Genomic DNA, 23,327 nt, shown 5'->3' with positions numbered 1-23,327 from the left:
CGTGGCTGAACGACGACATTAAGAACATACAGATGGCGGGTTATACACTATATCGGCAGGACAGAACAGCAGCCTCTGGTAAGACACGGGGCGGGGGCCTATTCATAGTTGTAAACAATAGCTGGCGCACGATATCGAAGAAAGTCTAAAGGTTTTGCTTGCCTGAGGTAGAGTATCTCATGATAAGCTGTAGACCACACTATATACCATACTAGTTTTCATCTGTATTTTTCATAGCTGTCTACATAGCACCACAGACCGAGGCTTGCATTTACACCGCACTCAATGAGCTGTATTCCGCCATAAGCAAACAGGAAAACACTCATCCAGAGGCAACGCTCCTTGTGGCCGGGGACTTTAATGCAGGGAAACTTAACCTCTTGACGCTAGGGGTCATATTTTTTTTTTTTAAAGAATGTTCCCAAGGTAAACGGACTATTTCTCAGGTCCAGATCGTAGAATATGCATATAATTTACAGATTAGGATAGAAAACACTCCAAATTTTCCAAAACTGTCAAAATATTGTCTGTGAGTATAACAAAACTGATTCTGCAGGCGAAAACCTGAGAAAATATACCCCAGAAGTAATATTCTTTTTTTAAATTCTGTGTTTCCTGGCCAGTCTTTCTTCCATTTAAAGGGGTATCAACCAGATTCATTTTCCAATGGCTTCCTCAGGCTGTGACCAGGCTTTAGACATAGTTTCAGGCTATTATTTTGAAAAATGAACAAGATTTTTCAAAAGTAGTCAGGTGTCCTCTGAATAGTACCTGCGCGCCAGAGGGGAGCTCTCCATTTTGCTTTTCTCTCTTATTGAATAGGTTAAGGTCCGGTTGAAATATTATCGATTATGTTTGTTAAAAACAACCTGAGGATTGATTATAAAAAACATTTGACATGTTTCTACGACCATTACGGATACTTTTTGGAATTTGTCGAACGGAACAAGGCTTTGGTTTTCTGAACATAACGCGCAACCCAAATGGCGTTTTTTTGTTATAAAAGTAATATTTATCGAACAAAAATAACATTTGTTGTGTAACTGGGAGTCTCGTGAGTGCAAACATCCGAAGATTATCTAAGGTAAGCGATTCAATTTATTGCTTTTCTGACTTTCGTGACCATGCTAATTTGGGGCTAGCTGTTGTAGCATTGATTGCTACACTCACAAAAGCTTGGATTTCTTTCGCTGTAAAGTATATTTTCAAAATCTGACACGATAGGTGGATTAACAACAAGCTAAGCTGTGTTTTGGTATATTTCACTTGTGATTGCATGATTATAAATATTTATATTTTTGCATTTGGCGCCCTGCAATTCTAGCGGTTGTTTAGGAAAATGATCCCGTAAAAGGGATCCGTAGCGCAGAGAAGTTAAATCAGTTTTACCTAATTTCTATCAGCATGTTAAATGTGCAACCAGAGGGAAAAAAATTCTAGACCACCTTTACCCCACACACAGCTCTCCCTCGCCCTCCATTTGGCAAATCTGAACATAATTATATCCTCCTGATTCCTGCTTACATGCAAAAATTAAAGCAGGAAGCACCAGTGACTAGGTCTATAAAAAAGTGGTCAGATGAAGCAGATGCTAAACCACAGGACTTTTTTGCTAGCACAGGGATTCTTCCGATGGCATTGAGGGGCACACCACATCAGTCACTGGCTTTATCAATAAGTGCATCGAGGACGTCGTCCCCACAGTGACTGTACGTACATACCCCAACCAGAAGCCTTGGGTTACAGGCAACATTCACACTTAGCTAAAGGGTAGAGCAGCCGCTTTCATAAAGCGGGACTCTAACCCGGAAGCTTATAAGAAATCCTGCTATGCTCTCCGACGAACCGTCAAACAGGAAAAGCGTTAATACAGGACTAAGATCTAATCGTACTACACCGGCTCCGACGCTAGTCAGTTGTAGCAGGGTTTGCAAACTATTACAGACTACAAAAGGGAAGTACAGCCGAGAGCTGCCCAGTGACATGAGCCTACCAGACGAGCTAAATAACTTCTATGCTCGCTTCGAGGCAAGTAACACTGAAACATGCATGAGAGCATCAGCTGTTCCGGATGACTGTGTGATCACACTCTCCGCAGCCTGTGAGTAAGACGTTTAAACAGGTCAACATTCACAAGGCCACAGGGCCAGATGGATTACCAGGATGTGTACTCTGAGCATGTGCTAACCAACTGGCAAGTGTCTTCACTGACATTTTCAAACTCTCCCTGTCTGAGTCTGTAATACCAACATATTTCAAGCAGAACACCATAGTCCCTGTGCCCAAGAACACTAAATGACTACCGATCCGTAGCGCTCATGTCTGTAGACATGAAATGCTTTGAAAGGCTGGTCATGGCTCACATCAACACCATTATCCCAGAAACCCTAGATCCACTCCAATTTGCTTACCGCACCAACAGATGATGCTATCTCTATTGCACTCCACACTGCCCTTTCCCACCTGGACAAAAGGAACACCTATGTGAGAATCCTATTCATTGACTACAGCTCAGCGTTCAACACCATAGTGCCCTCAAAGCTCATCACTAAGCTAAGGACCCTGGGACTAAACACCTCCCTCTGCATCTGGATCCTGGACTTCCTGACGGGCCGCCCCCAGGTGGTAAGGGTAGGTAACACCACCTCCGCCACGCTGATCCTCAACACGGGGGCCCCTCAGGGGTGCGTGCTCAGTCCCCTCCTGTACACTCACGACTACACGGCCAGGCACTCCAACACCATCATTAAGTTTTCTGATGACAACAGTAGGGAGGTCAGAGACCTGAACGTGTGGTGCAAGGACAACAACGTCTCCCTCAATGTGATCAAGACAAAAGGAGATTATTGTGGACAACAGGAAAAGGAGGACAGAGTATGCCCCCATTCTCATCGACGGGGCTGTAGTGGAGCAAGTTTAGAGCTTCAAGTTCCTTGGCGTCCACATCACCAATAAACTAACATGTTCCAAGCACACCAACAGTCGTGAAGAGGGCACGACAAAACCTATTCCCCCTCAGGAGATTGAAAAGATTTGGCATGGGTCGTCAGATCCTCAAAAGTTTTATAGCTGCACCATCGAGAGCATCCTGACGGGTTGCATCACTGCCTGGTATGGCAACTGCTTGGCCTCCGACTGCAAGGCAAATCAAATTGTATTAGTCACATGCGCCGAATACAACTGGTGTAGACCTTACAGTGAAATGCTTACTTACGAGCCCCTAACCGACAGAGCCCAGTACATCACCGGGGCCAACCTTCCTGCCATCCTGGACCTCTATACCAGGCGGTGTCAGAGGAAGGCCCTATAAATTGTCAAGGACTCCAGCCACCCTAGTCAGACTGTTCTCTCTGCTACTGCATGGCAAGCGGTACCGGAGCACCAAGTCTAGGTCCAAGAGGCATATCTAAACAGCTTCTACCCCCAAGCCATAAGACTCCTGAACAAGCTAATCAAATGGCTACCCAGACTATTTGCTTGCCCCCCCCCCCCTTACACTGCTGCTACTCTGTTATCATCTATACATAGCCACTTTAATAACTCTACCTACATGTACATCATTACCTCAATTACCTTCACCCATTACCTTCACACACACACATTAACATTGACTCTGTACCAGTACCCCTGTATATAGCCCCGCATTGTTATTTACTGCTGCTCTTTAATTATGTGTTATTCTTAACTCTTACTTTTTTTTGTGGGGGGGGGGGGGGGGGGAGTGGAGTGGAGTTATTTTCTAACTGCATTGTTGGTTAAGGGCTGTAAGTAAGCATTTCACTGTAAGGTCTACACCTGTTGTATTTGTGATTTGATTCTGGGAACAGCATTTTATTTAGGATTTGAGAGCTAATGGTAAAAGAGAAAACTACATACAAAAGTGTTAATGAAAAAGCTGAGTAAATAAAGAGTATATTGTCCTATAACATGTGACCACCATGATGAGGCACAAACTCACTGTTTTCCCCTCTTCCGTTTCCTTCTGAAATACCAGTTTTAATAATCACAAAATAAACTATAAAAGTAAAAAATAACTTGCTCTCACTTCTACCAGTTAAGACAAAGGGTGTCAATAATGTACAATATATTTCCAGCAACACATTTTTTTTTGAAATGCCTCAAATATGATAAAACAAGATAAGAAGAATAACAAATCAATAGTTAGTTAGCAATATTGGAAGGTTTTCAGCTCCCACTATTCCAACAGTTTACATGCAGTCAGATTTGTGGATTTAATCGTAGGACCATTATACCCGGAGTGCAGAATTGCTGACCAACAATCTAAATTCTGACAGGTTACTGCAAGGAAGAGAAAAAGGCAAGTGTAGTTTTGAAGAATTGCTGCCACTTTTGCTTTCCTGAGTGGAGTCAAACTAATAAAAAATCTTAGACCTACATTACAACAACAAGGTAAAGGTCTTGTAAAAAAAACAGGCCTATATTTGGGGAAAATAAAATATTATACTGGTACACAAAAACCCTCCAAGGTTCACATAAAATAAAATATTGATCTGAGTTCATGCAATGATGATGGCTTGCACCTAGGCAGGTTCCGGGGGCAGAGGTTAGGGGTCAGATGGGCTTGGTGGTGGTGTTGTAGACCAGGCGCTCCGTGTCCTCCCTGGTGTAGACCTGGGAGCCGTTGACGGGTACCCGCTGGCGCTGAGTCTGCTCCTTCTTGCTCTTCATGAAGCAGTAACACAGAACTACCAGCAGTATTATGATGGCCAGGCCAAGCAGTGCAGCTATCACTATGATTCCTGAGAGACGATGGGCATGAAGAGACACACACACACACACACACACACCAGTAAGTCAATAACTATATGAAAGGATCCTGCATGTGCAGGGAAGCAAAAACTGGACAGACAGACAATCATGTGCAACATTCACAGTGTTTGAGTAAAGTGAGGAGAATGTGCAGGGAAAACACAGCTTCATCATCACAAGATCTTTGTGACCAGCTTTGACCCCCAAGGCCCTTAAACCTGATGGGGTGGAATAATTGGTTTTACTTTATTATTATTATTGTCAGGATGTCTTTTCCATTGAGTCCTGAGGGACAAAAGGCTCCATCTTGCAGAATAAAGAAGAGCTAATTACCTATATGGCCGTCAGTGTCCTGGTATTCATATCGGTTCGTTATTTCAAAGACGTCCTTTTCTGAACACATGGCAAGGATAAGAGACAAGTGAGTTGTTACACACAGCTACAGTATTGTTGATACACACAATGTAGTGGTGCTGACATAGGAAAATACTTTAGCTCTGTAACATTTCATTATTATGATCTCAAAGGGTAATATAACAGTTAGGGATGCACTCTATATCGGTAAGCATATCGGAATCAGCCAATATTAGCTAAAAATGCCAACATTGGCTCTATGTATAGTTTAACGCCGATATGCAAAACCGATGTCAAAGCTCACATGCATACCTGTATAACGTAGCTAGATGACGTAATGACACATTCCTAACCTAGCCCACAATGTCTGCTGTGTGGATATATTTTGAAGTTTCAAAGGAAGATGACAAAAAAGGCCAAATGCAACGTTTGTGCTGCTATTATTTCCTGAGGGGAAAAAGTGCATCCCCCCCAGACACTCAGCAACTACGTAGAACAAAAGCAGAAAAAAACGAAGCGTACTTTTCCAACAACGAAACAAGTTAAAGTCGAGCACTCATTTGAATGAGTAGGAACATTTCTGCGAGATAACTCAAAGGCGAAATCCATTACCGCCAAGATAATGGAATTCATTGCCCTTGACAATAAACCGTTCTCTGTCGTGGATGTTGGCTTTCACCGACTGGTCGAGCACCTCGAGCTCCGGTACACACAACCAAGTAGGCGCCAATCTACAGATGTTGCCCTACCGGAGTTACACAGTATTGTTGAAACGCACATCCATGAGCTACTTGCTATGGGCGTCACTGCTATTAACTTCACAGTTGACATTTGGACCAGCGACGTCAGCCCCGTGAGCATGCTGAGTCTGACAGCACAGTGGTTCGACGAGGATTTCGTACTGAGGAAAGCCGTATTGCATGCTCATGAATGTGCTGGTTCTCATACCGCTGCTGCCATTTCAATGGCATTTGAGAACATGTTTGAAATCCCCAAGAACAAAATACACGCTGTGCTACGTGATAATACACGTAACATGACAAAGGCTTTGGAAGAATGTGGGGTCGCCAGTTTGCCATGCATGGCACACACGCTGCAACTGGCTGTGAACGAAGGTGTTTTGGCCCAACGCAGCATATCTGACACAGTGGCAAAAAGTAGGAAGATAGCGGGTCATTTTAAACACTCACAGCTCGCATACAGCCGCCTGCAAGCAATACAAGAGCAGCTTGGAGTGAAAACGAAAAGGCGTAAGCAAAATGTTTCCACCAGATGGAACAGTACTTTTTACATGGAGAGCCTGCTTGAACAAAAACGAGTGCTTGGCGTGTACGCAGCCGACTAGGAGTTACCTGCAACAATCAGTACAAACCAGTGGACTCTTATTGAAAACACTCCTAGCTCCATTGGAACAACTGACTTGAGAAATAAGCTCATCAGCTGTGTTTCCAGCAGATGTGATACCTTCTGTCATGGCATTGAAACGCCTGCTCAATAAAACTGCCGACAGACCGTGGGGTTAAAACTTGCAAAAGTACTCTACTAGAGGCTGTGAACAAGTGATTCGGTGGCACTCTCTCTGAGCCTCTTTACTGTGTCGCCACCATGCTCAATGCTAGGTCCAAGGACCGCTACTTCGATGCAGACAGGAAACAGGGTTTAGGTGAAATGTTAGACATAGCTGGACAAGATGGACACGGACACAGTGACAGTGCGCACTGAGAAAGAGAGGCCACGGACAGACAGAGTTGAAACTTCACTGCTTGACATGTATAATGAAATCCTGATTGAGAATGAAACGACTGAACAAATGATCAACGAAACAGCAAGTAAGTGAAAGAAATAGGTTTTGATTATGTTTTACTGGTAATGGGGACATATGTGGTCAGTATGTGTGTGTGTTTCAACTATTTAACTGTACTAGAATGCTTAAAAGGCCGCAATTATTTTTATATATCGGTATCGTTTTTTTTTGGCAAGGAAAATATTGGATATCGGTATCGGCTCAAAATTCCATATCGGTGCATCCCTAATAACAGTGCAACAATTTTGAAAATCAGTTGAAAGTGTTGTAATGGCTAAAGCATGCAAACCTACCTGTTACCAGTTTGCAGGTACTCATACAAGCATCCTCAGTGTCAAATCTGTTCTCATTCCCGTAGCAGCCGCCATAGTTGAAACGGAAGCACTTCTGGTAGACAGGGTTGTAGTACCACTTGGTAAAACTCTCCCGACAGTTTCCTGTTTTGGGGTGCTCCGTGCAGCGAACTGTGGTTGAAAGAACATGTGTGTGAGAGAGATTAGCGTTCGTAAGGAGAGCCAGAGTAGGGGTAGGCACCATATATGACCAGTTAACTCAACAACAAAATCCTAGATTGATCCTGTTATTGTGAACATGTTTCAAAAGAGTAAAACTCAACCTTTCTGTTCATCCACAGGAATTTGCAGTAAAATCTGGAAGTTCTCATTCACTGATGAAAGGAAGAAAGCAAGAGTTAAAGGGATACTTCTGGATTTGAAGCAATTTATCTACTTCCCCAGCGTCAGATTAACTCATTGATACCATTTTTATGTCTCTGCATCCAGTATGAAGGATGTTAGAATTGGCTTGCAAAACTACCTCTAACTAACGTTAGCATTAACGCTAGTTACCAATTGCGCTAACGCTAGTTAGCAACTTCCGTCAAACTGCTCGCAGAGAATGGCATCCACAAGTTCATCGGACTCTGGGGAAGTAGATCAAGGGTTTCATTGCCAAAATACCGAAGTATCCCTTTAAGCAACTTCACATGACAACAACTGATCACCCCAATAGTTTCACTTCATGACTGCACTTGTAATGTAAGGTCAGTGGTAAGGTAAGGCCAATGCAGTGTTGTATGTAAATTAGGGTTGGTTTGCATAGCCTGTACTCACAGTCCTCACAGTTCTCCTCATCTGAGCCGTCGCTGCACTGTTGCTCCTTGTCACACTCCAGGCCTCGGTCAAGGCAGCAGCCGTTGGTGCAGGTGAACTGGCCTGACCCGCAGGGTACTCCACACACCTCTAAAACACAACAACACACACAGGTGAACTGGGGACCTCACACACCTCTAAACATAATACACAGCTGAACAGGGTACTCCACACACCTCTAACACAACAACACAGAGGTGAGCAGAAGAGGTGAGGTAAAAGTGACTTTTACCCGTAGATTCACCTTATAGGGTACACAAGTAATACAGGTAACTGATAAGTCTCAATAGATATGCATCAGTCAACAGATAGTTCAAATATACATATATTTGCCGTATGTCAATGACTGGGGGAGGCATAGCCAAAAAGCTGGAGCTTATAAGTACAGCTACTTTCCATAGTCATACACCTGAGAACAATAAATGAAATGTAAGTCAGTCTTACCTCTAGGGGCTGGAAGTGGTCCAGTTCTACCTCTGTGAATAACTACAAAAAAGGAAACACCAATCAACCAACCAATCGTCTCCAAAAACTGTTCTCAGAAAAACAAAAGGGATCTGTATAATACCTGACACACCATCACAGGCATTGGCACACTCCTGGAGGGAGAGGTAGTTGTTGAGGTTCTCTCTGCAGCCCCCAAACAGGAACTCCTCACACCTCTCTGAGGCAGCATTGTAGTGCCAGCGGGGGAAGGATCCGCGACAGGGACCCACCTTCTTGGGGACCATGCAGTGATCTGAAGGATGAAGTATCAGAGAGTGGGGACACTGGCGATTAGATAACATTATGTAATAAAACAATACACACAAATGTCATGTGATTGTATTTTATGTTGTGGTTCAGTGGTGGAAGCCCAGACAGAATCATGTGTAACACTTTTTGGTGAAAAACATTGCTTATAAACTGTTTATTACAGTGCTTATAAACTGCTTACATAATCATAGCTTCAAACAGCTCATTACTTCATGTGCAACGCTTAAAATTATTTTGACATTTTCTTATAAACATAACTCATAACATAGAAGTTTATAAACATACCTTCAAATAAAATGTTTAAAAAATTGTGTAGAATATTAGAGAGCCAGTCAATATTTTATTTTTTATATCTTTAATTCTGCATTGTTGGAAAAGGACCCGTAAGTAAGCATTTCACCGTTGGTCTACACCTGTTGTTTACAAAGCATGTCACAAATAAAATAGTATTTTTGATTGGACGTGATGTGTCAAATAAAAAAAAGCTAAGTAACTTTCCCTAAAACCAGGCCTACTTCATCCACTGAAAATAAATGTGGATGGTCTGTGGACAGTACATATATTTTGCTGAGAGGGGGTTCATGTTGTCAGGGTATCTTTAATTGTGATTCTACTAGCATTGTTCATTGTAATTCATCCAGCATTAAGGCATGCAGCCATTTAGCTGTACGTGTTGTGTGACTCAGATCAGGGGTCACTATGCATTGGTCTTTCCACAGAGGAACATTCCTAACACCATTCAGTAGAGACTAGTTAATGGGTAACTGGCTCAATGAATGGTTAATAGTCTCTGCTCAGTCTGTTAAGACATGCTCCAAATTGTATAACTGACTCAGAAATAACTTCAAAGTGTTTGAGTATCAAGAGTCTGCGTTTAGAGTACCATGACATTAAAGGAGTTTGCTTGAGTTTGTGAAACCCAAGCTGAAACCAGACAGACAGGTTAGGGGGGAGGGCCGGGTGGGAAGGAAAGAGGGAGCAGAGTGTGAGGGAGGGAAATCACCACAGCTTTCTTGACTTCCTGTTTCTGCTGATAACCCAGGAAAAGTGTCTATCCATTCCATACACACACATGTAACTGGGCATGGCAGAGAAAACCCTTCCATTGTCTGATTCCTAAGTATTCCCTGTTACCCTATAATGAACAGCCAGGCAGCACTGTTGATCTACCAAGTATAAGCCAGCGTGATAATGAGTTGTCATCCTGTTATGAGCCAATACTGTCATTCTTGGAGGACATATGGGTTTTTCAGTCACTCACAGCCATGGAGTAAACAGCTACTAGGAAAAGAAGAATACTAAGCTGTTGTCTCTGGCGATTGAGCCCACATATAGATGTCCAAGCTGAGACAAATCTACTTATGAATGTGCTTTCTTAAATCTGGAAATGTTGATTTTGTTCTACGGGAATCAGAGGAGCTTGCCTGGACAGGTCTTTTTGACAGTATTCTCATGCCATGTCACGTGGCATGAAAAATAGATGATTATGATATCAAGTCTTGTTGTAATCAACTCAACTTAAACCAGTACAACCGATAAGAGTCATCAGCAAGCATTTGAAAGTCATAAAAATTAGTTATGAACTTAACATGCCACATGCACTGAGTGCAGAAAACATTCGGAACACCTTCCTAATATTGAGTTGCACCCCCTATTGCCCCCAGAACAGCCTCAATTCATTGGTGCATGGACTCTACAAGGTGTCGAAAGTATTCCACAAGGATGTTGACTCCAATGCATCCCACAGTTGTGTAAAGTTGGCTGGATGTCTTTTGGGTGTTGGACCATTCTTGATACACACGGGAAACAGTTGTGAGTGAAAAACGCAGTAGCGTTGCAATTATTGACACACTCAAACCGGTGCGCCTGGCACCTACTACCATACCCTGTTCAAATGCACTTAAATATTTTGTCTTGCCCATTCACACTCAATGGCACACATACACAATCCATGTCTCAATTGACTCAAGGCTTAAAACTCCTTCTTTAACCTGTCTCCTCCCCTTCATCTACAGTACACTGATTGAAGTGGATTTAACAAGTGACATCAATAAGGGATCAAGCGTTCACCTGGATTCACCTGGTCAATCTGTCATTGAAAGAGTTCCTGATGTTTTGTACACTCAGTGTATACTTGTAATCGGGTATTTCTTTTTCACATCAAAATTCCAATGCAGAGACAGTTCCCTCAGTTTAGAAGGAAAACATTTAAGTGATTTATATTCCTAACATTGCATTCACTTGCATTATGTGTTCAGTGGCCAATATGGTCAGAAGGGCATCAGTCCTTCTCACCTCAATGACAAAGTTTCTCATAGTATTTCCACATGGTCCCTGCTCCAAACATGACAGATCACTCGGATGTAGACCACTTCAAAGATCATTGTCACTTTAGATTGCTTTCATACAGGCAACTAACTGTTTATAAGTGCATTGAAATTCAATAAATACAGCATGTCCCTTCACCCTCAAAACAATTGTGTTAAACTGTGTAGCTAGGTGTGCTTTGCAGGTGTTTCACATATACTTTAGTATACTCACTCTCAGACTGCTCAGGGGTAAGCACAAGGACAGTGATCTGGGTTTGGTCGGACTGCCCACTGGAGTCTGTGACGGTCAGTTGGAACTTGTACACTCCTGACGCCAGGTTGGACACGATCACCTGGTCTTTAAATGTAGTTTTCTAGGAGACAAGGGGAGACAAAGAAAGAACATTTATCAATGTTTTCTAGTGTGGCAGAACATTGAAAATAGAGAAGCTTTAATTGTGATCCTCATCCTCTGGTGTTCCCAGGGTGACCTGTTCTTCGCATGTATTTTTACACAGTGAAAGAGCAATCACCATTAACTATGATCAGGTAAATGCCCCAAACATCCCAATAAAGCCTGACCAGTGCTCCCTGATGCCCCAGTCATCATCGCCCACCTCAATGACAGCGGAGGTGTTCCCTGACACTAGGTGCCACTGGTACGTGACATTATCGTGGTCGTCCTTGCTCTCGTTGCCATTCAGAGTTAAACTTTCCTGGGGCTGCACCACTCTGTCCGGACCTCCATTGGCCTCTGGAGGATGGTCCACTTCACCTGGAAGTTGAATACAACCTTCATCACGTTCAATACAACATATTCATACTGAAAATAGATGCAGCTTTAAGATATCCCATTATGTTAAAGATACATAGATCATATGGCTGGTTCAAATTTGACTAGGTTGAAGTTTTTTGAAGGGTTTTGAGTGTCAACACATTAACAACATAAGGTTCAGGAAATCAATTTGTTTGCTAACTACATCCTGTTGACATACAATATTCACTCAAGTCTGCAATCCATTACTTGACTCACAGCACAATACCAATCTCCCCTGTAAGAAGCTTTCTCAGCAGCAATGAGGTGAAAACTGAAACCTCAGACTGTGACAAGGGGCCTTATAATGAGCCATATAATAAGCGCTATATTGAGCCATGGCATGTGTGGGTAATGCTCTTCTCTAAGCAGGTGGTTTCATCTCCTATGGAGATCTCCTATTGTGATGCAAACCACAGACAGTCCCAAGTGTAGTGGGTTGCTTTCTCTGCTCATAATAATATAGCTAAATGGTAGGTGTGTTCATGTTACTTTAGAAAGCAGTTCAATGGAGACAAAGTTCATTGGAGACTTAATTAGTTAATTTGATGAGAGTGTCTATGTTGTGATGTTTGAGAGTGATACCTGGGTCTCCAGTTTCAACCTGGACTCAGGGGTAGACATAATATAGTAAATGTAAATCCGGGACACTCCGTATGGTATGTATTAATTTGTGGATGTCCATAATCCATTTCGCATGTTTTACGAATTGAAATTTGTACATGTTACAAATTGCAAAGACCATACCAAATATAACATATCATACTAATTTGAGTATCCCAGCTCCAATTCATCCCAAAGGTGTTCGATAGGGTTGAGGTCAGGCCAGTCAAGTTCTTCCACATCAATCCCCAAAAACTATTTCTGTATTGACTTTGTGCACGGGAGCATTGTCATGCTGAAAAAGGAAAGGGCCTTTCCCAAACTTTTGCCACAAAGTCGGAAGCACAGAATCGTCTAGAATGTCCTTGTATGCTGTAGCATTAAGATTTCCCTTCACTGAAAGTAAGGGGCCTTGCCCGAACCATGAAAAAAAGCCCCAGACCATTATTCCTCCTCCACCAAACTTTACAGTTGGCACTATGCAGTCGGGCAGGTAGCGTTCTCCTGGCATCCACCAAACCCATCGCGTGAAGCGTGATTCATCACTCCAGAGAACGTGTTTCCACTGCTCCAGAGTCCAATGGCGGTGAGCTTTACAACACTCTAGCCGACGCTTGGCATTGTGATCTTAGGCTTGTGTGCGGCTGTTCGGCCATGGAAACCCATTTCATTAAGCTCCTTGACAAACAGTTATTGTGCTGATGTTGCTTAAAGAGGCAGTTTGGAACTCAGTAGTGAGTGTTGCAACTGAGGAAAGATGATTTTTACACACTACAGCACTCGGCAGTCCCGTTCTGTGAGATTGTGTGGCCTAGCACTTTGTGGCTGAGCCGTTGTTGCTCCTAGATGTTTCCACTTCACAATAACAGCACTTACAGTTGACCGGGGCAGCTCTAGCAGGGCAAAAAATTGAAGAACTGACTTGTTGGAAAGGTGGCATCCTATGACGGTGCCACGTTGAAAGTCACTGAGCTCTTCAGTACGGGCCATTCTACTGCCAATGTTCAAATGTTTGTCTATGGAGATTGCATGGCGGTGTGCTCGATTTTATACACCTGTCAGCAACGGGTGTGGCTTAAATAGCCGAATCCACATACTGTTGACCATGTAGTGCATCTTCTGACCAGGGGGAGTTTTCTTGAGAGTCCTGACGCTTTTGGAAGCATAAGGAAAGTGTCTTTCATACCAGCAAGAAATACTTTTCAAATAACTAAAAGGTTAATTTCTTAAACACCTTTTTAGGGTTAGTGTACCAACACCACCATATTTCCATGTTACTTTGTGTATTTACAGAAGACAGAGGGACCACCTGTGTGTGTACCTGAAGGCCACCAGAAACGTGTTGTCACAGGCTGCAACTGTGATAAAGACAGTTTAAACAGTGCAGTAAGTGAATATTTAGCATTTGTGAAATTATGATGTGATATGAAAGTAAAGCTTTATGTTCCTTGAACCGTATCGAATTTGAGAATAGACTCACGTTTATATGGAGTATTTGGCTGTTTTGGTTGCCAGAGCCAGTCTACCTCTGAAAATAGCATGTAAGGTCCTTGGACCTAAACGTAATGGTAAGCCCTTTAGGGGTACATATTGGGCAGTCAGAGATCAGTCTGCCTGTTTTACCTGGGAGGTTTTTTGTGGCCAGATCACTTTCATAAACCGCGTCTCTGATGTAGTTCAGGAATCCCTTCTTCCTGACAAATCGGCAGACGTACTTCTGCTTGTATAGACAGTCAAAGAGAAAGCATGACTTGATCATGCCCTCACCGGACCCATTCTCCATGAAAGCGACATTACACTTGGGATCTTTGCAGCACGAGCGTATACAGTCCTTGGTGCTCTCAACCTTCGGTTTAATGATGAAAGTCGCACCGTATTTCACCGAGTCATCCGTGTCGAGAACGAAATCTTCTCTGCCCTTTTCGAAACTGTCCAAACACTGTTCCCCTAAAGGCTGGGCCTCCGCGCGCCCCAGGAAAACAATAGAGCACACAAAAGCGCCCAATAACAATCCAATTGGGAGAGTAGTCATTCTACAAAACTGTCCAGGAAAACTATTTCCCACAAAATATAGGATAATCCAACAGATGACCTGAAAACAGAGCGATATATAGTAAACGTCAAATAACATACCATGGAATGCATTAATTAAATATACATTATCATTCAAATAAATAGTCGTAACATGATCTAAATAACATACAAAACACTATGCAGTCTATCTTTATACTATACACACACACCAATCAATTGTATAGAAACGTTCAGGACTTTTGTATATCGCAGTGTCTCTCTGTTCCTCTGATTTCAAAGGTAAGAATTACGTCAAACATATAAATAATCAAGATCCAACTCTTCTGTAACTTTATAGATTCATATTTGTTCAAAACAGCACTAGAAATTAACACATGTCACCTGTAAATTCTGTATCTGTCGTCGATTATAAAAGAAACAACTGAATATCTTTACAATTCACAGGTGTGTCACTCTCTCTCTTCGGATACCTGTTACATACAGGAAGTGAAATTCTACTCCCATCTACCCAAAGAGGTGACCGGAGGCGCAAAGCACATTGGCACTCCCATTTCGAGTGGTATCGGAGTAGAAGAAGACTTCACCAAGCATGGGAATAATGAGTTGCTTGAATCTGTAGAGTAACGTATATTTCATTGGTTATCTAAATTTCCCAATTCGTTATTATTTATAGGAGGGGACATTAACATTACTATAGATAATTCAACTGATAGATGGCCCCCAGGTGGGCCAACGAATCAGAATTTGGGTTAAATACTTTATATGGATACGTTTGATCTTACTGACATATAGAGAGAGATGTTTCCGGCTGACAGATCATTCACTTGGAGTAATAAGACAGGTTCCAGACAGTCCAGAATAGATTTAGGGTTTATATTGAAATGTGTCCAGGCTGTGTAAGGGCTATTTGACCAAGGAGAGTGATGGAGTGCCGCATCAGATGGCCTGGCCTCCACAATCACCCAACCTCAACCCAATTTTGATGGTTTGGGATGAGTTGGACCGCAGAGTGAAGGAAAAGCAGCCAACAAGTGCTCAGCATATATGGGAATTCCTTCGAGACTGTTGGAAAAGCATTCCTCATGAAGCTGGTTGAGAGAATGCCAAGAGTGTGCAAAGCTGTCATCAAGTTAAAGGGTAGCTACTTTGAAGAAACTAATATATAAAATATTTTTTGATTTGTTTTGATTTGTTTAACACTTTTTTGGTTACTACATGATTCCATGTGTTATTTCATAGTTTTGATGTCTTCACTATTATTCTACAATGTAGAAAAATAGTAAAAATAAAGAAAACCCCTTGAATGAGTAGGTATGTCCAAACGTTTCACTGGTACTGTATATACAGTGGCAAGAAAAAGTATGTGAACCCTTATCTGGATTTCTGCATAAATTGGTCATAAAATTAGATCTGATCTTCATCTAAGTCACAACAGGCAAACAAAGTCTGCTTAAACTATTAACACACAAATTATTGTATTTTTCTTGTCTATATTGAATACATCATTTAAACATTCACAGTGTAGGTTGGAAAAAGTATGTGAACCGCTAGGCTAGTGAGTTCTCCAAAAGCTAATTGGAGTCAGGAGTAAGCTAACCTGGAGTACAATCATTGAGACGAGATTGGAGATGTTGGTTAGAGCTGCCCTGCCCTATAAAAAACACTCACTAAATTAGAGTTTTCTGTTCAGAAGAAGAATTGCGTTTAACAAGATAGATCTCAGAAGACCCAATATGAAGAATTATTGACTTGCATGAAACTGGAAAGGGTAAAAAAAAGTATCTCTAAAAGCCTTGATGTTCATCAGTACACGGTAAGACAAATTGTCTATAAACGGAGAAAGTTCAGCACTGTTGCTACTTTCCCTAGGAGTGCCCGTCCTGCAAAGATGACTGCAAGAGCACAGTGCAGAATATTCAATGAGGTTAAGAGGAATCTTAGTGTCAACTAAAGACTTACAGAAAACTCTGGAACATGCTAACATCTGTTTGTCACTATCTTGGAAATGAGCAGACCAAGGCGCAGCATGAGTATAGTTCCACATATTTATTTAAGTGAAACTAACAAAAACCGTGAGGACGTAGTGCCCAAACACACTAACAAACAATCAATATCCCACAAATGCAGGTGGGGAAAAAGCCTACCTAAATATGATCCCCAATTAGAGGCAACGATTACCAGCTGCCTCTAACTGCTAGCTAGCTAGCTAGCAGCTAGCCAACGTCTACCGTCTACCGAATAGCAGCACTGTAGAAACTATTACATTAGTTTCTACATTACAACGGAATGACTTGATTAGTGTAGTGTTAGCCAGCTAGATTCATAGATGGATCTACAGATGCAAAACGCAGCTATAGTGCGTTGCAATGCAATGACTGCCGTGATATTAAAATMATAGTTTTGAAGTAATGTTTGTCCACGAAGACATTGTTTACAAACCGTGAGTAAAACAAATATACACTGCTCAAAAAAATTAAGGGAACACTAAAATAACACATCCTAGATCTGAATGAATGAAATATTCTTATTAAATACTTTTTTCTTTACATAGTTGAATGTGCTGACAACAAAATCACACAAAAATGATCAATGTAAATCAAATTTATCAACCCATGGAGGTCTGGATTTGGAGTCACACTCAAAATTAAAGTGGAAAACCACACTACAGGCTGATCCAACTTTGATGTAATGTCCTTAAAACAACTCAAAAGGTGAGGCTCAGTAGTGTGTGTGGCCTCCACGTGCCTGTATGACCTCCCTACAACGCCTGGGCATGCTCCTGATGAGGTGGCGGATGTCTCCTGAGGGATCTCCTCCCAGACCTGGACTAAAGCATCCGCCAACTCCTGACAGTCTGTTTTGTAACGTGGCGTTGGTGGATGGAGCGAGACATGATGTCCCAGATGTGCTCAATTAGATTCAGGTCTGGGGAACGGGCGGGCCAGTCCATAGCATCAATGCCTTCCTCTTGCAGGAACTGCTGACACACTCCAGCCACATGAGGTCTAGCATTGTCTTGCATTAGGAGGAACCCAGGGCCAACCGCACCAGCATATGGTCTCACAAGGGGTCTGAGGATCTCATCTCGGTACCTAATGGCAGTCAGGCTACCTCTGGCGAGCACATGGAGGGCTGTGCGGCCCCCAAAGAAATGCCACCCCACCATGACTGACCCACCGCCAAACCGGTCATGCTGGAGGATGTTGCAGGCAGCAGAACGTTTCTCACGGCGTCTCCAGACTCTGTCACGTCTGTCACATGTGCTCATGTGTCAGTGTGAACCTGCTTTCATCTGTGGAAGAGCACAGGGCGCAGTGGCGAATTTGCCAATCTTGGTGTTCTCTGGCAAATGCCAAACGTCCTGCACGGTGTTGGGCTGTAAGCACAACCCCCACCTGTGGACGTCGGCCCTCATACCACCCCTATGGAGTCTGTTTCTGACCGTTTGAGCAGACACATGCACATTTGTGGCCTGCTGGAGGTCATTTTGCAGGGCTCTGTCAGTGCTCCACCTGCTCCTCCTTGCACAAAGGCGGAGGTAGCGGTCCTGCTGCTGGGTTGTTGCCCTCCTACGGCCTCCTCCACGTCTCCTGATGTACTGGCCTGTCTCCTGGTAGCCCTCCATGCTCTGGACACTACGCTGACAGACACAGCAAACCTTCTTGCCACAGCTCGCATTGATGTGCCATCCTGGATGAGCTGCACTACCTGAGCCACTTGTGTGGGTTGTAGACTCCGTCTCATGCTACCACTAGAGTGAAACACCGCCAGCATTCAAAAGTGACCAAAACATCAGCCAGGAAGCATAGGACTGAGAAGTGGTCTGTGGTCACCACCTTGCAGAACCACTCCTTTATTTGGGGTGTCTTGCTAATTGCCTATAATTTCCACCTTTTGTCTATTCCATTTGCACAACAGCATGTGAAATGTATTGTCAATCAGTGTTGCTTCCTAAGTGGACAGTTTGATTTCACAGAAGTGTGATTGACTTGGAGTTACATTGTGTTGTTTAAGTGTTCCCTTTATTTTTTTGAGCAGTGTATATTTTGGCTAGGACAGTTGTACTAAGCTTATATTAAGTAATATTCTTCTATGTGGTTTACAGCAAATACTGTAAGTAACATGACAGTATTTTGATTGTTTTGGCCCATCCTTGACACTAGGTGGCGCCCAAAGGCTTGCATTTGAAATACTGCAAATACAACTGTGAGTGAACAGTTACTGTGCAGTGGCATTGTGGTTTCTTTAACCTTTATTACTGTAAAACAAAAACTATCTTCTCTTCAGTAAGGGCATTACAATACAAAGTACCACTTTCAAATGAGAGCACTGTAACAAATGTTTGTTTTGGTAAACTAACTGTAACCAGGACATGGGATTTTGCAGAGCAAAGGAACAAATTGACCAGAAAGTAAAACATTTACTGGAATCCATTTGAGTAGTCTTTGAAAGTATACAGTTAGCTACAAAAGTATTGGGACAGTGACACATTTTTTGTTGCTGTACTCCAGCACTTGATTCAATGACTATGAGGTTAACGTGCAGACTGTCAGCTTTAATTTGAATGTATTTTCATACATATCAGGTGAACCGTTTAGAAATTACAGTACTTTTGTACATAAGTCCCATTTTAGGGGACCAAAAGAATTGAGAAAATTCCCTGATATGTGTAATAAAATAGTCAAAAGTTTGGTATTTGGTCTCATATTCCTAGTCGCAATGATTACTCAATCTTGTGACTCTACAAATTTGTTGGATGCATTTGCTGTTTGAATTTGGTTGTGTTTCACATTATTTTGTGCCCTTTAGAATGAATGGTAAATCATGTATTGTGTCATTTTGGAGTCACTTTTATTGTAAATAATAGAATATGTTTCWAAACACTTCTACATTAATGTGGATGCTACCATGATTACGGATAGTCCTGAATGAATTGTGAATAATAATTWGTGAGAAAGTTAGACMCACAAATACCAGGGGGTGTTGAGTGTAAGTGTTCTGTCCCCCCAGACAGTTGGTCTGCTGTAGGATTAGATGGGGTTAAATGGTGGAAAGGGGTGGTGGGTTTTTTAGTGAGGGCTAATAGTTGGCAGGGTAAATTTCCTTTTCCTCAATTTTGTATTACCGTATCAAAGTACAATGGATTGTACAGTAGGTGACTGCAATACGGCAATTGGTGTAGTCTGCCATTAAAACCTAAAGAAGGACAAACCAATGCAACCATAGACACTGTACCAGTGCTGGGAAAAGTACTCAATTGTCATACTTGAGTAAAAGTAAAGATACCTTAATAGAAAATGACTCAAGTGAAAGTCAACAAGTAAAATACTACTTGATTAAAAGTCTATAAGTATTTGGTTTTAAATATAATTAAGTATCAAAAGTAAATGGAATTGCTAAAATGAACTTAAGTATCAAAAGTAAAAGTACAAACCATTTCAAATTCCTTATTTTAAATTAAGCATTTATGTTTAGTGAGTCTGCCAGGTCAGAGGCAGTAGGGATGACCAGGGAGGTTCTCTTGATGAGTGTGTGAATTGGACCATTTTCCTGTCAAAGCGTAACGAGTACTTTTGGTGTCAGGGAATATGTAAGGAGTACAAAGTACATTCTTTTCTTTAGGAATGTAGTGAAGTAAAACTACAGATACCCAAAAAAACTTCTTAAGTAGTATTTAAAGTATTTTTACTTAAGTACTTTACACCACTGCACAACAGACCAGTGAGACCACCTCAATTGGAAAACATCATGTTGCAAAGACTACACTAATTTCCATCCCTAGCTAACACATACTGTATATAGAGACAAAGACGACAGACAAATGTTTACATTATATCTGGCAACACCTGACCTTTGATTGAGATAAAGAAGGTATTAAACTGAAATATAAAAAAGGTATAAAAAGCCCTGGGCTTGAAAGTGCAGCTGAGCAAGATGTCCAAACAGAACAAGTCAGTCATAATTTGCCTTCATTGCACACAATATTGCAGATATGAACTTCAATATAACAATTTCTTAAACACAAAGCATTCCTTCACCGTCTTATCTAGTGTTTATATGTATCCCTAAATAAAGGATWAAAAAATATATATATTTAAAGAGGTGATCTTTGTGATTAAAATTGTCTTTGACAAGAGAGCTGTCCCAAGATGGCTATCAATCATCAATATTTGGATCATCAGATGAGTGCAGCTGCTGTAGCGGTGAGCCATCCCACTGCTCCTCCAACACCAGCCACCACTGCGGTTGTAGACCCAGCTAACCCTGCTGCACCTAGTGGGAAACAACACAACATACATCGGTCTGGGGCCAATATTCAAAACAGAATGTACCTCAGGCACCAGGGTATCATTGTCTTGTCTAAAAATAAGAGGTCTTCAATGATCTAATGTGCAAATAAAGGTGGAAGAAATAGATCATAAAGAGAGATGATCAAAGTATAGTTGGGGATTATCACAAGATCATATTCTATTGATTCTGTGACTCTAATAGCAATTAATTGACAATATGGTTCTGTAGGTTGCCACTGTATTGGACACAACACAATTATGTAAACTGATTTTTAAATATGATATTTAAACACATGAAAATGTGACTCATTACCTGCCGACTGCAGAACAGCAACGGTGCTTCCAGCCAACACACCACCGCCACTTGCCGTGGCTGCCGATGCCATCATGCCGGCTGCAACAGAGTTTGCGGCGATGCCAGCGGCGGTAAACCCTACAGCTCCTAGGGCAACTGGAGCCAAGACCACCGCTCCCCCTTAAAAGTAAAAATAAAAAATAAACATTTAAATTGTAGCTTACTACAGTTGGCTAAGTAGCATATTGAKGTTATTGGGTAAAATGTTAACAAAAAATGGAATCTCTCAAAATTAGATGTGAAAACGGCAAATGATTTAACATGTGTAGCTAGCTATGCTTTTTATTATGCACCTGTAACCATGGGTTGAATTGGKATTTTGCTGGTAGCTTAGCCTACTTAAATTAAACTAGGCTATCCACAATATTGGTATTTCTATGAAATTTCATATTGTCTTTGTCACGTTCCTGACCTGTTTTCTGTTGTTTTTGTATGTGTTTAGTTGGTCAGGGCGTGAGTTGGGGTGGGCAGTCTGTGTTGCTTGTTCTATGTTTAGTGTCATTGTTAATTGACCTTGTATGGTTCTCAATCAGAGGCAGGTGTTTGACGTTTCCTCTGATTGAGAACCATATATAGGTAGGTTGTTTCACATTGTTTGTTGTGGGTGGTTGTCTCCTGTGTCCGTATATGTTACCACACGGGACTGTATCGTTTGTTTGTAGTCTGTACCTGTTCGTGCGTTCTTCGTTATATGTAAGTTCACATGTTTTAGGTCAGTCTACGTCGTTTGTTATTTTGTTAATTATCATGTGTTATTTCGTGTTTCGTCGTTTGTTTAAATAAATCATTATGTCAACATTTCACGCTGCGCTTTGGTCCGCTCATTCACCACAAGACGACCGTTAGTCTTCTCATCAGTTTTTGGTTTGAAATGAAATTGACACAGGGTAATTGATAATATATTACCTTTTTAATTATGTCAGAGTCGATTTTTAAATAGCATGGCAAATGTCTCACCTGCTGCTGCTGTGACCGCAATAATGGTAACTGTTAAAAAAAGCAAGGATGTACAATGAGCAAATATATTTACATGAAAATTGCATGCCACATGTATGCATTGGTTATTGTTACTGTAGCCTAGCCTAGCCTACTTCACACAATTTAGATTTAGTCAGATACATTAGGGGTTTAGGTCACTCACGAAGATCCATGGTTCCTCAGTGACTGTATCAGTGACTGCAGGGGAAAAGACTGGGTCAGGGTTATATAATGCAGTGCCTAGAAATTTTGGGAAACGAAACTTAAGTGCGCCAATTTAGGGTGTGTCTGTATCCATCTCGGTGCGCATATTGGACATTTCAAGCATTCCGCATTGGAAACTTGATTGACAGGGTGTTGGTTGTCACGACCTGCCGGAACAAGATCCGTGTCCATTGTCGTCGAGCAGGCAAATCAGGGCAAAAACAGAAAACGAAAGTCAACTCGTTCTTGTTCCTGTGATAAAGAAATTGGTTTTGACAGAGAGCTGTCCCCAAGACGATGCGTATCAATCGAATCAAATCTTGGATCATCAGATGAGCTGAGCTGCTGTAGCGGTAGAGCCTCCCAGCTGCTCCTCCAACAACAAGCCACACTGCGGTTTGTGACCGCCCCCCAGTAACCCTGCTGCACTAGTGGGAAAGCAACAAACAATCACATCAGATCGGTCCTGTGGCATTCAAAACAGAGATGTCTCAGGCACCGAGGGTACCAGTCTATGTCCTCTGTCTAAATAATAAGAGAGTCTTACAATGATCTAATGTGCAAAATAAAGGTGGAAAATAGCATCAATAAAAAGAGAGGATGATCAATAAGTATACTTGGGGGATTTATCACAGAGATCAACTTCTATTGATTCTGTGACTCTGTACTAGCAATTAATTAGACAATATGGTTCTCCTGTAGAGGTGCAACTGTATGGACACATAACAATTCATGTAAACTGATTTTTAAATATGATATTTAAACAACGTGTACGTGTCTTAGCTTCTTAATCTTATTTAATAATAAGAAAGCCTCTGAACTACAAAAATGGGAACATGGAGCTCAACATTTACTAGAATGAGTTAGTACCAGATAACATAGAACAAGCTACTGGGCATGACAAA

At 41.8% G+C, this 23,327-nt stretch overlaps 2 protein-coding genes across 2 annotated transcripts; both read right to left on the bottom strand.

Moving 5' to 3' along the window:
- Positions 1-3,970: 3,970 nt before the first annotated feature.
- On the bottom strand, positions 3,971-15,075 carry LOC112068197 (kunitz-type protease inhibitor 1). The gene is made up of 11 exons (XM_024135276.2): positions 14,977-15,075; positions 14,185-14,653; positions 11,762-11,919; positions 11,377-11,518; positions 8,648-8,818; positions 8,524-8,565; positions 8,041-8,169; positions 7,545-7,595; positions 7,222-7,392; positions 5,104-5,163; positions 3,971-4,760 (listed from the first exon to the last, which is right to left on the bottom strand). The coding sequence occupies exons 2-11, from the start codon at positions 14,591-14,593 to the stop codon at positions 4,573-4,575; spliced, it is 1,521 nt and encodes a 506-aa protein (XP_023991044.1). The 5' UTR covers positions 14,594-14,653; positions 14,977-15,075; the 3' UTR covers positions 3,971-4,572.
- Positions 15,076-20,263: 5,188 nt separating this feature from the next.
- LOC112068196 (interferon alpha-inducible protein 27-like protein 2A) lies at positions 20,264-22,469 on the bottom strand. The gene is made up of 4 exons (XM_024135275.2): positions 22,382-22,469; positions 22,198-22,227; positions 21,199-21,360; positions 20,264-20,868 (listed from the first exon to the last, which is right to left on the bottom strand). Exons 1-4 carry the CDS (start codon positions 22,389-22,391, stop codon positions 20,774-20,776), a joined length of 297 nt encoding a protein of 98 aa, XP_023991043.1. The 5' UTR covers positions 22,392-22,469; the 3' UTR covers positions 20,264-20,773.
- Positions 22,470-23,327: the final 858 nt, after the last annotated feature.

Source organism: Salvelinus sp. IW2-2015, unplaced genomic scaffold (assembly GCF_002910315.2).
Source record: "Salvelinus sp. IW2-2015 unplaced genomic scaffold, ASM291031v2 Un_scaffold221, whole genome shotgun sequence".
Lineage (NCBI taxonomy): Eukaryota > Metazoa > Chordata > Actinopteri > Salmoniformes > Salmonidae > Salvelinus > Salvelinus sp. IW2-2015.
This window is presented reverse-complemented; position numbering and strand designations above follow the sequence as displayed.